The sequence below is a fragment of the Zonotrichia albicollis genome, chromosome 10, assembly GCF_047830755.1.
Source record: "Zonotrichia albicollis isolate bZonAlb1 chromosome 10, bZonAlb1.hap1, whole genome shotgun sequence".
Lineage (NCBI taxonomy): Eukaryota > Metazoa > Chordata > Aves > Passeriformes > Passerellidae > Zonotrichia > Zonotrichia albicollis.
The window spans coordinates 4,079,518-4,092,239 of NC_133828.1; the positions used below are offsets into that span (position 1 = coordinate 4,079,518).

Consider the following 12,722-nt stretch of genomic DNA (forward strand, 5'->3'; position numbering starts at 1 on the left):
AAGGCCAGATTGGATGAGGCTTGGAGTAATCTGGGATAGAGGAAGATATCCCATGGCAGGGGGTGGCACTGGTTGAGCTTTTAGAGCCCTTCCAACCCAGGTTATTCTGTGGTTCTATAAAGGATGACCCTGTACCAAACTGAGGTACCAGCAGAGTTCTGAGGAGAGCTTGATAAAATCAGTGTGGCTGAACCCCTTTGCTCTAAAAAATCATCTCAATATATTGAATAAAGTCCACCAATGCTGCCATGTTGTACCCGTTGTTGGTGGGATTTCTGACCTGTGCCTTGGCTGAAAGTGGTGCTTTGTTTCATGGATGCTTCACAAAGCTGCAGCTACTCAGCTCGTGCTTGGCCATGGCTTTTACTGCATCCAGCTGAAATTATGGAGAGGGTTTTAGGGAAATAAACAGAAATTAAAATGTACTGCAGCACTTTTCCTGTGAAGAGAGGGCAGTAAACATACCAGATAAATCCTTATATTTCTTTCATCTAGTATTCAGAAATTGTGCAGTGCTAAAATACCCAGACGTTTTAAAGGCTATGGTCCTTTATTGTTGCTAAAACCAAATGTATTTCTCGAATCTGAGTTAATGAAAGAAGTTAATAACAGCACCACTGAAAAGCTTTGTGGTTAGGCACTGCGCAGACCTAAGTGAAATGGCAAAACTCACTTGTTTTCAACTGAAATAAATTCATTTCCATGATCTTTCTCACCTCTCTTGGTGGAAGAATTATAAAGAATAGGGCTTGAGCATTTTAAGGTGCAAGTTAAGCTTTTGCATCTTTATAATCTAAGGCAGTTATGTTGAAATTTCTCAATTAATGATCTGTGTATGCTCTGGCCATTCTGCAGCTGCCTCTGCCACAGTGTTTGCAACATGTTTCACTTACTGAGCTGTAAAGATGGGAAAGTGGAGTGAAAAATCTTTTGAAAACAGTAGCAGCCATTTTCAGATGTTCTAACAAAAGGAAGTGTTTTCTGGCACTAGGAAAGGAGTATTTTGTTGTATATATATTTTGCTTTATTGTGGTAGTTATTTTTCATGCATCTGTTGTAAACTGACAAATGTTTATCCTTAAAGTATTAATTTTAAATATCTTTTCTCATTAGATAAAGATGATTTTTGTAGATCATAGAATGGTTTGGGTTGGAAGGAACTCTCAAGCCCACCTCATTCCACCCCCTGCCATGGGCAGGACACCTTCCAGTATCCCAGGTTTCTCCAAGCCCATCCAGCCTGGCTTTGGACACTTCCAGGGATGGGGGAAAAGATGCTCCATTCTGTCTTCTTCAGCCTCCATTATCTTCTACATGTAGTTACATAACATTTATCTCCCATTTCTGTTCTGCTGAAACCTCAATGTAACAGAAAATTGGAGCCGTGTCCTCTTATTATTCTTCACACTCCAGTGGTCATCTGCAAAGAGATGCCATCTTTTCATCTTCCAAAAATGTTAGAGATGGGGAAAATGTACCTTTCCACTATTATGCACAGTGTAAAAAATTAGAGCACTTTATACCTTCAGGTTGGTGCTTTGGATCATTAAAAAAATCATAATTCTGATGTTTCTAAGGAGTTAATCTTTCTAAGTTGCCCCTGGTTTGCAGAGCCTGCAGGAAGGAGCTAGGGCAGTTCATGCATGAGAGAAGGTGAGATGATGTTGTTGGAGCTTTTGCTGTGTGTCAGAGAGCAGCAAAGAAATGTCAGGTCCCTGTCTCGTGTCATCTGTAAATCAGTGCAGAAAAGATGACTTCTGTTCAAACCGAGGCTTCCAACGGGTTAAAAACCATAGGTGGGCAAGAGGGTAAAATGCCAGAAAGCATTTCAGCTCCTGCAGCCAGCTTGAAAAGGATTATTTCTCTCTAATGTTGGAGTTTCTTTGCTTTTCCTGCTGACTCCTGCTGCTTTGGTGAGCAGTGTCAGTTCTCTTTCTTGACCAGGCAGCAGAAAGATGCAGAGAGGATGAATGACAGCCTCTCACCTCAAATATACTTTTCACCAGCCCTGTGACTTATGAACACATGTCCTCAATGTATCTTCTGACCTGTAGGTCTGTATTACAATATATAACATATTGAGAAAACCAACTGGCCATAAAGCATTTCTTACCTCAGTGAGTGCTGTGTGTGTTGGTGTAGCTCAGGTTGTGGCAGCATTGCCAGGATAAACTTCCAGATCCTTCAGGTTTTTTATAGCTGCTTATTTTCTCCCGACTGACTCTAAGAGTGGAGAAATAATACCTGCATTATCATTGAACTCCATCTTAAAATTATTGATCTGATTGATTTTAAAACACAGCAGTAGAAATAAAACATTACATTTATATGCCAATTCTTTTGAAACTTTTTTTGAGAGGGGTGGGTATTGTATGCTTTTTTTTTTTATGTATAGAGGATATACTCTTAATCAGGATTACATTTGCATAGGTAAAATAACAATCCATTTCCTTAGTGTTCTGCTGCCTGACACACATGATCAGTTGAAGGTAGGTTAACCAAAGGTAAGTTGTCCTTCAATAAAAAGTATTTCTGAGGAATTTTAATTTTCTTCCAACTTAAATTCTACAAAAGTCAGATTACAGTGGGCCTTATCTGTTTAAAATGCTTCTGAGAGATGAGAGTAGCACTGTATTTACCATTTTATGAACAAAACTCCACAGCTAGAATAGATGTGCTCCTTTAGATTAATAATAGTAATTTATTATTAGTTAAAAAAGGTTACACATGTTTTTAAAGGGTGAATAGAGAGAAATTAAGACGTTTCTGATTAAAGTACTTGTGATACTCCTAATTCATGTGAAAAGGCTGATTTTAATTAGAATCCACTTGCACCTTTTGCTTGTTTATGAGAACATGTATCCTATTTCCTTTGCCTGTAGAATAATCCTGTTCCTTTTGTGCCAGCAATATGTTCATTAATCTTCACCGCTTTTTACAGTTTGGTTGCTGATGTTGTGGTGTTCAACTCTGCTTTTAATATGGAATCCTTTCTTAAATCCATTGGAAAATTTATGAAGCTGATTCCTGACCACAGACCTAAGGATTTGGAAAAAATAATCAGACCAAAGTGCCAAGTTCTTTATTTTCCAGTCAGGTTTCCTGATGTGAGCAGGTCAGTACATTTTCCACGTCATAAATTGCCTCCAGCCTGTCAAAACTCTGTATTTATGGTGACGTTCTAACTAATCAGCTAAAGCATCGTTAATGAATGAGTTTGATAATATGCAAAACCCCCTAATTGATAAATGTATTTCAATAATCAGAGGCTATAGAGGCAGCCAAGCCTGTCCTCGGTGCCTGTCGTGCAAACTTGCACTGTTCAGGATGAGTGATTTCCCACTTGTTTCAGTGATTTCCCACTTGCTTCAGCCTTCCAGGAGTTCCAGCTCCTCAGTGATGAGTTTTGGGTTATTTTTTGGTAGGGTTGGGATTAAATGTGTGAGATAGTATTTTTTGTTTGGATTTAGATGTTTTTAGTTTTTATTTATATTACAGTGTTCTAAACTGTGAGTTTTATAGTATTTTATTTTAATAAAGAATTGAGTTGTATTTTTTTCTTTATAAGGTTTTTTAAGGACAAATTGTTTAATTAAGAAGCGACACTTAAATTATTTTTATTTTTAACTTAGTAATTAACAACTTGTGGATCTTAAAATTAAATTATATTATATTACTTACCTTTATGAAGAAGAAGGTGAAGAAGTTTTAGTTTTTGTTTTAAAACTTATTTTGTTTTTATTATATATAAGTATATTATTATTATATATATTATATTATATTATATTATATTATATTATATTATATTATATTATATTATATTATATTATATTATATATCATATATCATACTATATTATATTATAATATTATATAATATTATATAATATATACTATATACTATATAATATAATATATTGTTATTATAATATTAGCATTATAATATATTATTGGAAGGGACTGTTAATATAATTAATATATTAATTATAATATTAATATATTATTATTACAGTAATATTATATTTTAAAGCTTTAAGTTCTGAGGTTTTTACTATGTGATACTACATATTTTTATTTAAATTACACACTTACATTTTTAGTTTTATTATTCAAATTTGGAAGTTTTCTTTATGGTTTTAGGTTAAATGTAGTGTTTTCTTGGTGGCCAGTGTTTGTTAGCACAGCAAGTCTAAAATCCTCAGTAACCAGGTTCCAACACCTCAGCTCTGTGCCTATTTGTGCAGGGGAGGTCAAGGAGGAGACAGAAATGCTGGAGAGCAGTGAAGGCGATAAGCCTGCAGCCAAGGAGCTGCTTCATCCCTCCCTCCCTCTTTGAGTGTGTTTCCAGTGGGCAGCAGCGTTCCCGTGGCAGGGAGCAGCCCTGCAGATGTTGGCATTTGCTGCAGCAGGAGCTGCTCCTCGCTCCTCCTCGGTTACTCTGAAGGACGATTTTTATTGCCCTCCTTCAGAGCCCGCCTTGAAATTAGCACTGGGTTATGTGGCTCCAAGGGAACATTCACAGGATCCTTCTCACTTTTGATTAAACCTGGCACAATTGTTTTTCCTGTTATAAGGGACTCTCCTCCCACCGAACAGGAACTTTGCTTCAGTGGGACCAGCACTAAATAGAGTGTGATTCTGCAATTTGATTATGCTCTTAAACCCCACACCATGCTGGGTAGGTTTTTTTTTGCTGAAATGAGGATGGGAAGAACTGCAATGACTTTGCAAGAGCCCGCCTTTTGATCTGATAATAAGTTCTGGCCACACTTTGAGATCTTTGTCCCTGACCAGCCTGTACTTAGAGTTATTTCAAAGGCTAAATATACATGTGTGGTAGTTTGAAGTAGAGAAATTTTTAGTGCAGGAGCTGAGGTCGTGCACTTGCTGATCTACTCAAACTGCAAGGTTTGAGTTTTAGTGTCTTGGAAAACTTTGTATTCTAAAATTCTGATGCAAATCAATGTCTAAAGTTAAATCTTTAAACATCTGTTTTTGACAAGTGGGTTAAACTGCTCCAGTGTTTCTTAGGGACTTGGCTGCCTGGATGGCAGCATAGTTCAGTACCTGTATATCTCTGAGGATCTACTATTCCCTCTTAGAGTCCAGAGCTTTTGAGCACAGGGAATGCTGTGGGTGCTCAGCATATTTGATGTGGAGCCAGTTCCAGAGGCTCTGGGGGTTTTGGCATTCCTTAGGAATCATGTGGCCCAGCCCTAGTTTTGGAGATGAAGTTATGATAACCCTGTCTCGTGTATTACATCAGCTCTTCTGGACTTGTCAGCCCTGGCAGATGGGGTCAGACAAGATCTGACAAATTGGGCTGAAGTCATCATGCACACAGCGCTCGTTTGTCCAGAGCAGGAGGTGATTAGGTGGGTAAAACCATGAGCCTGCTACCTAAACTGGTACAGCAGGAAGATCTCACACCTCTCTGTGTGCTCCTTTAGAGTCCTGCTCTCATGTTAAATCCCATCTCACTAGGCAGGACACCTTTCCCTTTTTATTGTGGTCACTGCACTTGGGATTATATTAGAAATCTGTTTTCAACAGCGATGATTCAAGATTAAGATGTACATAAACAACTATGTGACAGTAAAACTTTCAGAGCAGACTGATTAGAGACAAAAATTAATGTCAACTCTATAATATATATTTTATTCAACAGCTAGTTTAGATATAAAATCTGCGGTGTTTATAGTCCAATATCAAGACAACAGGAAAAAATCTGAAGAAAAGGCTGCTACTGCCTGACTCTGAAGTTCTTTGGGTTTTGACCTTCAGCTGCAGCCAAAATTTGCTTTTTCTTTACGTATTTTACATAAAGTTGAATGCACCTGTGGCAATTCAAAGCTGGTTTTGTAAATTTGGATTGTATGAGTATAGTGACTGAATGGAGATTGAGGAGAAAAAGGTTAAGAAAAATTGTGGCCAAGCTAAAATTTATAAAGCAAGCTCTTAGCCCAGAGTGTTTTTCAAGTTATTTTCAAATGGTAATTTGCTTTATCCAAACCAAACTCATACAGTGTAAGTAAGTGATTATTTGCATGACTGACAATCATTTCAGTGCCTGCAGTCTTTTTAAAATGCATAATTTTGCTGAGATGTTGGGAAAATATTTAAAAATTCTGAAGGCAAAATAACCAGGGTGGGTTTTTTATTTTTTTATTTTGACCTCTTTAATTTTGCGTGTGAATGTCTCAGTGTGTGTTCTTGTCTGAAACATAATCTACCTTTGGATTGGGGAGAGAGAGGTGATCTGAGAAATCATCCTCACTTGTGTGATGGGGAGCTTTTTAAGATTATTTTAGATTAATATTGCAGTTGTAGGGCAAAATAAAATACATCTGAGCCTTGATCAAAACCAGTGTAATGAAGGATCATGTCACAGGAGTTAATCCTGTGAAATATCTACCTTTTAATGTAATTACTGTAGGTGATGGCCACAAACAGCACAAGCAGCATAGTAAATGATCACTTAAGAAGGGAGGTATAATGATGAAAGATATCCTAGGAAACACTTGTGGATACTCTGAGAGGCACCACTATAATTTGTAGTGTGTATTTAAATATTTCAAATGGGCCTCTAATGGGCTTTTCTACTTCTGAGGGGAAGTTGTTGATGCTTTTTTATAAAGAATCTTTTTTAAATAAATGTTTGTCATTAGGACTCATGTTAGTGCTCCCAGAGCAAACCCAGCAGACTGTGGTCCTTATCTGACAGTGAGAAAAGATGAAAGGATTTGAGGATTTGACAGAATAAGATATTTACTGATCTAATCCTCCTGTTTTCTGGTTCTGACAATGACTGGCTTCCATATTCTATCCTGTTGTGCCAAGGCTGCTCTGTGTATACCCACCCCATATGATTTCTGCCTTGAATTCTGCTCTTTGTCCATTCTGGTGAAGGATATGATGTGGGAATAAATATCAGAGTATTTCTAAGCTTCAAGACAAAAACCCTTCTGAGTTCAGGCTGTCCCTGCACAGTGCATTGGTATTGCAAGGGTTGGAGAGCAGTGGCTGAGTATCAGACTGGGGGTTTATAGCAGAGAGTTAAATACATTGTAATTCACACTTACCTGGCCATTGACTTAATTTTACTGTCTTTTCTATTGTAACATAAATAAAATCCATTTTTTTTTTCACTTTATGATCAATGGAGTCTATTTTGTTATAATCTTCTTCCATTTTTGCACTGTAAAATGATGGTCAGGGAAGAAATTCCCTTTTGACTGATGCCAGCAGAGCCCTCTGGAAACTTCTGCAAGATCTTTGTTGGTATTTGGATATCCACTGGACCATTATCCTGGTCTAGTAGAAGGTGTCTCTGCCTTTGGCAGATCTAGATGATCTTTAAGCCCCCATCCAGCACAAACCATTCCATGATTCTATGATTTTATGGGAATTCTCTCGTCCCATCTGTGCCCGCACTGTCTGTCAGTGGTAGTTTGCAAAGCAGGGTCAGATTAGGTACTCCTTGGAATTCATTCCAATGAAAATTTCAATTTAGATTTTGGTTATTATTACTATTCCTCTGATTGTAGTATATCTTTATTGTTACCACACTGTGGTAGGAAAGGAAGATGTTTTTATAAGCAAGAATGAAGTAAGGTTCCTAATAGCTCAAAATTCGCATTGGACTGAGGTGGAATAATATAAAAGAAACATGAGAGTATGAGGATTACAGCAGAAAATAAAAACTGCTGGTTTTTTAAAGTGGAACTTGTTAGTGAGTACTAACTAATGTACTATTTGCATTGCTCATTTTGAAGTAGAGTTAAAGATTTTAGACTTGTTTCTTCATTTGCTTTTATAACTTAGTACAGTTAACAGGACATTCTCAACCATTTGGGCTTACATTTTTTTAGTTATAGTGTGAGAGAGGCAGAATTTGCCAATTCAGAAAGTATTTTAGGGCCAGTCAAGGGAGTTCCTGAGTAAAGCAGAAGTTTTTAAAAGACACTTGCAGTATCTCTTGTGCTGAAAAGTGTGTGGAGGAGCCTGTTTTGGGGAAGTAAAAAAAAAAATTAAATAAATTAATTGCATCACTTGGATCAGGTTTGCAGGGCTGAACTTAACTGGAAAAATGCAGATGTCAGTGAGCAAGGAGAGACTTGAACTCACGGGAGCCCAGAGCTATGGATGGGCATGGGGGACATTTCTGTGTTGCAGGGAAAGCTGCTCAGCAGTGGTACCCATGTGAGCCATAGTGAGCTGTCTTGCATGTGGGAAGCCATAGATAGCTTAGGAGAGCAGTTTTTGGCTAATTAACCTTCCAGTGAAATAGTTTGTATTAGCTTGGGTGGAGTGCTAATGACAGTGACTCTGGTACTGGGGGTACCCTCTGCCTTTGGTGGTGGCTCGGGCATCTCCATGGTGCTCTGTGCCCTCTCCAATGGCACAGCCTCGCTGCCACCACGGTTTATGGGTCATTAGCATAATTAGAAAGTGCCAGTAGACTGCTCCTACCTTGGGGCTTGCTGCTGAAGAGCTGGGGGATGGAAATTGCTCCCCAGAATGTCTTTGCTCCTCACCTGCCGCAAGCGGGATTTGAGGATGGGTGTTGGCACGCTGAGAGTTACACAGTGAGCATGAGGGATGCTACCAGGATCTGGGACACAGCCCTTGTTGGGAGGAACGTGCAGTGTGGGCTCAAAAGGGGAAAAAAATGGAATTTTTCCATTGTGGAGCTGTTGGCAGTGGAGTGGTTCCTCCTGCCCCTCTGGGATTAGTGCTAACTCAGGTAGCTGCACTTGCAGTGAGAGTTTATGTGGTTCAGTGAAGTTAATATCACTTTAATTTCCAGTGATATTTTCTCACATGGTGCTTCCTCCACACACTCACCTGTGCTGTTCTGGATGATATAGGAGTTTCCGTTCTCCCTGTGGATCATGGAAGAGCTGTTACCCCAGCCTTGTCTTCCCGGCAGAACATGCCAGTTTTATTCCCAAAATATTTATCCCCAGGCCACTCCAGCAGCATCAGAATGAGAGTGCTCTCCTAGAGAAGGGCCTGGCTGAAGAGTCTGCTGGGATGTATTCATTCTGCAAAACTTGCTAAAAAGTAATTTCTTTTTTATCTATTCAGGGACAAAAATAGTTTTACTGACTCTCTTTTATCTGTCGTATAGGTATTCCTCTAAATGCTATCATAATAACCATTTAGGCTCACAATAGCTCACAAGGATACTTAAGCAGAATTCTCTGTGCAACCCACTTTTTTATTATGTTGGGTACTGCTCATGTTGCATACAACACATTCCCATAAAATTTGCTTTTTGTATTTACAGAGAAATTTCTCTGGAGAGTTAAGGTCTTGTAAAACATTCTTGTTCTACAGCGTGAACGAATTATCATACTCTAGGGAGTTAAAAGTGAAGTGTACTGAAGAAAAGAATTTTTTCATTAAAATGCAGTTTATATTGATAAAACAGATTACTAGCATTTGATGAAATGTGAAACTTGGATCTACCCATATCGCTAAATCACCAGTAGGTTTATTTTGGCAAGAAGAATAGTATGTAATGTATATCAGGACCAATCGTTATACAGTACCTGTTAGTTTTGTATTAGATTAAATTGTCTTTCACTAAAGTACTTGGAAAAAGCCCTACTATATCTGTATCTTGAAGTAGCAGAATGTGGTAACCAAGAATATTAGAAAATAAAAGCTGTCGTGTTATCAGTTTTGGCACAGTCATTTATCAATCAGTATTTTAAACATTGACAAGTGGTAATTTAATAGGGAATGACCCTGTTGGCAGGAAGTTCTAATGACAGATGATGCAAACTCATTTATCACTATGGGGCTGTGCTGGCTTCTTACCTTTCTCAGTATCACAGCTCATATTTTCCAAGTCTGGGATGTGAGAAGCCACAAAGGGCAAAACCTGTGGCACTGAGCCTATAACCACTCCCATCTAATCTGATTAACCCCTTAGCTGCAAATTTCTCTGATGCAGAGCTGGTGAGAGCTACAAGTTCTCATACTGATTTAAATACCATTTGCTTTTTAAGGAGGATTTTCCACAATACTTTCCCATAGGCAGTTTTTCAGAAGTATTCAAGTTGTGTCACTTTGAATACACAGTTGAGACGTGCTGGTGCTTGGCTTTCAAAAAACAAACCACATACTAATAATTAATAGCACATTTCATTAGCAGGCATTAAAAATATTGCATGCAGTGCCCTATACAATGGGCAGCTATTATTATTATTTTCATTACTACTCGAGGAGGAAATGGATGCATTCAGAGGTTTAATTGATTCGTGCATATTCATGTGGGAAGTCAGTGGTAGAGTCACGACTGGACTGGATTATTATGCACTTCCATGCATAATAATTTCTCTGCAACTTGGGAAGAGAATAGCCTACCTTGCTGTAATAAATCTGGGCATTTGGAGTTGAAGGATGTCATGGGAGAAGGGTTGAAAATGACACCTTCATCAGCAACTGGTATGGATGGTGCTCCTCAGTCTTCTGGGATTCCATCTGGAATACACTCCTGCAGCTGTACTTACTCGGAATTAAAAAAAAATAATAATCCTACTTTAGTTTCCACGCTACTAGAAGTTTTAATCGATTTAGTATAAATATATGTTACCTTTTTTAAAGCAACATAAACACAAGTCCTTGTGGGGGTTTCTTCACCTTCCTACCTCAATTCTCTGTTTTTTCTTCTCCTTTCAGAGTCTTTCTCCTGAGTGCTGGGGTTAAGCATCATTCCCATTCAGGATGGTTGAGACATGAAATATTTTCAGTGTTCGCATCAAATTGTTGTCATAACAATCAGTGAAATTTAAATTTAATTGGTTAAAATTGTCACAGCAGACTTAAAATAAAGCTGTGGGTTTGTTTGTGGTTTTTTTTTTTTCTTCTTTTATCCAAAGTGAAAAAAAGCTGTTGCTTAATGATAGAATCCTGCAAAGTACTAAGTACCCTCATTTTACCTGCAGTCAGAGGGAACTGAGGGCTTTTGGTGGGAATACAATGTTAACAGGGGTAGAAAAAGGAAAAAGGTGGCACAAAACTAATTCTGGATATTGAGTGGTCTGGCTGTGTCCAGGTCCCTTTCAATCCATAGGAACTTAAATCATTTGCATGTGTGAAAGATGGTTTTTATACACAAGGCTGTCCCTGCTGGATTTTGCATTTCAAAATACTGCCCTTCAACGTTTGAACAATTTCATATTTTTTTATTATGAAATTCATGAATATTGCATGGAAGTGAAGGTGGATTTTTTTTTTCCTTTAAAAGGATTTCATGCTTACAAGATTGTAACAGAGAGGGAGGCAGTTGTGTTGGGCATCTTATTTTCTTAGTTGCTACATGAGGCAATGACAGAACCTTATTGTTTAAATATGCTGGGTACTTGAAATATAGTATAAAAGAAAACGGGTATTGTGCTAAAAATTTTGCAGAAAATGTAAAGAATAAGAAGGGACATGTGCGTTTTTAAAGATTCTTCACTAAGAATATAAAATATCAGAAATCAGTTTTGAAAGGATGAAAGAACCTCTATTCCCAGTTGTAGGGGAGTGACAGTACCTTTAGAAAAAGCCACATTTCATCTCGAATGCAGCATTAATTTGGGGAGAAAAAAGCTAAACCAACCAAAACCCAAACAAACAGCACCTTCCAAAAGTGTGGTGGAATAGATTGCCTTGCAAATTGTTATTAAATGTGAGACTGAAACTTTATGTATGTTGGATCTGCTTCAAGCACTGTTGTGTGCAAGATTGCAGACACCCCATTCCAGTTACAGTCAGAGGTACCGTCAGATGGAAGTGTCAGTGGGGAAGATATGAAGATGCTCTATAGAAATTATAGAGAATAAGCGAACAAAAATTGCAGGATGGAATCCATAAAATCACATATTGGAGAGGAAACTTGGAGCATAGCTCTCCACTCCTATGGAGATGACCTTTATGGAATGTGTAAGAACAGCTTAATGCAGATGTTTTATTTATACCAAACCAAATGGGATGAAGTTAAATGATTTTTAATTTTGCCAAATCACAGATAATTTCTTTGTTGCACAAGGAGTGTTTTAATCTACTTAGGTTTTTTGTGGGTTTTTTTGGATTTTTTTTTTTAATTTTTTTTTGCATTTGCAAATACTTAATATTTTATATTTTGGACATTCCCCCTGCTCAGTTGTGACTCCCAGATGAAATAATCCTCCTCTTCTTCCCTTTAAATAATTCAGATAGCATACATTTAAAAATATGAAAATCCCAACGTAAATGTGCCAGCAGTGCTTTTAAGGTAGGAGGCTGTTCTGCTTTACTATGGAGAAGATGCATCTCTAAATGGTAATGAGGCTTCATCAGTCCTGGGCTTACAGACACCAAGTCATAGGGACGCTTTGTGGAAGGACTGTGGGAGATACAAGTCTTGTTTTCCCAGCCTCTTATCTTAGAATGGTTTAGATTGGAAGGAGCCTGAAAGATCATCTTGTTCTACTCCTGCGTAATGGGACATTTTTTGTTGAGAAACACTTACCTGTTGCAGAGTGGCTTTGGTACAAATAAGGTCCCATTATGTTCAGTTCATTATTTTCAAACAAAGTTACAGGCAGTAACAACAGCCAGGAAGAAGGAATTAGGTATTAAGTTGAATTATCCAATTTGTGGTAAATTTTAGAGTGGATTCCTCATAAAATGGTGCCATTTTCCTTTAAGATGGCTCCTATGTAGTGCTCAGGTCAGGCTTGCAGA

General features: G+C 37.9%; 1 protein-coding gene across 10 annotated transcripts in view; it reads left to right on the top strand.

The window, feature by feature from the left end:
• The window catches only part of GTDC1 (glycosyltransferase like domain containing 1), a 274,478-nt gene that overhangs the window by 84,626 nt on the left and 177,130 nt on the right, over window positions 1-12,722 (top strand). For 9 of the 10 annotated variants that reach the window (XR_012581891.1, XM_074547857.1, XM_074547858.1 and 6 more), the window contains one exon: window positions 2,942-3,115. The exons of the other annotated variant lie outside the window; for it this stretch is intronic. Coding sequence is in view for 8 of the 9 variants with exons in the window: in XM_074547857.1 (XP_074403958.1) it covers window positions 2,942-3,115 (174 nt within the window). In the remaining variant the exon portion in view is untranslated. The remainder of the gene's footprint in view (window positions 1-2,941; window positions 3,116-12,722) is intronic. 10 annotated transcript variants of the gene reach the window in all.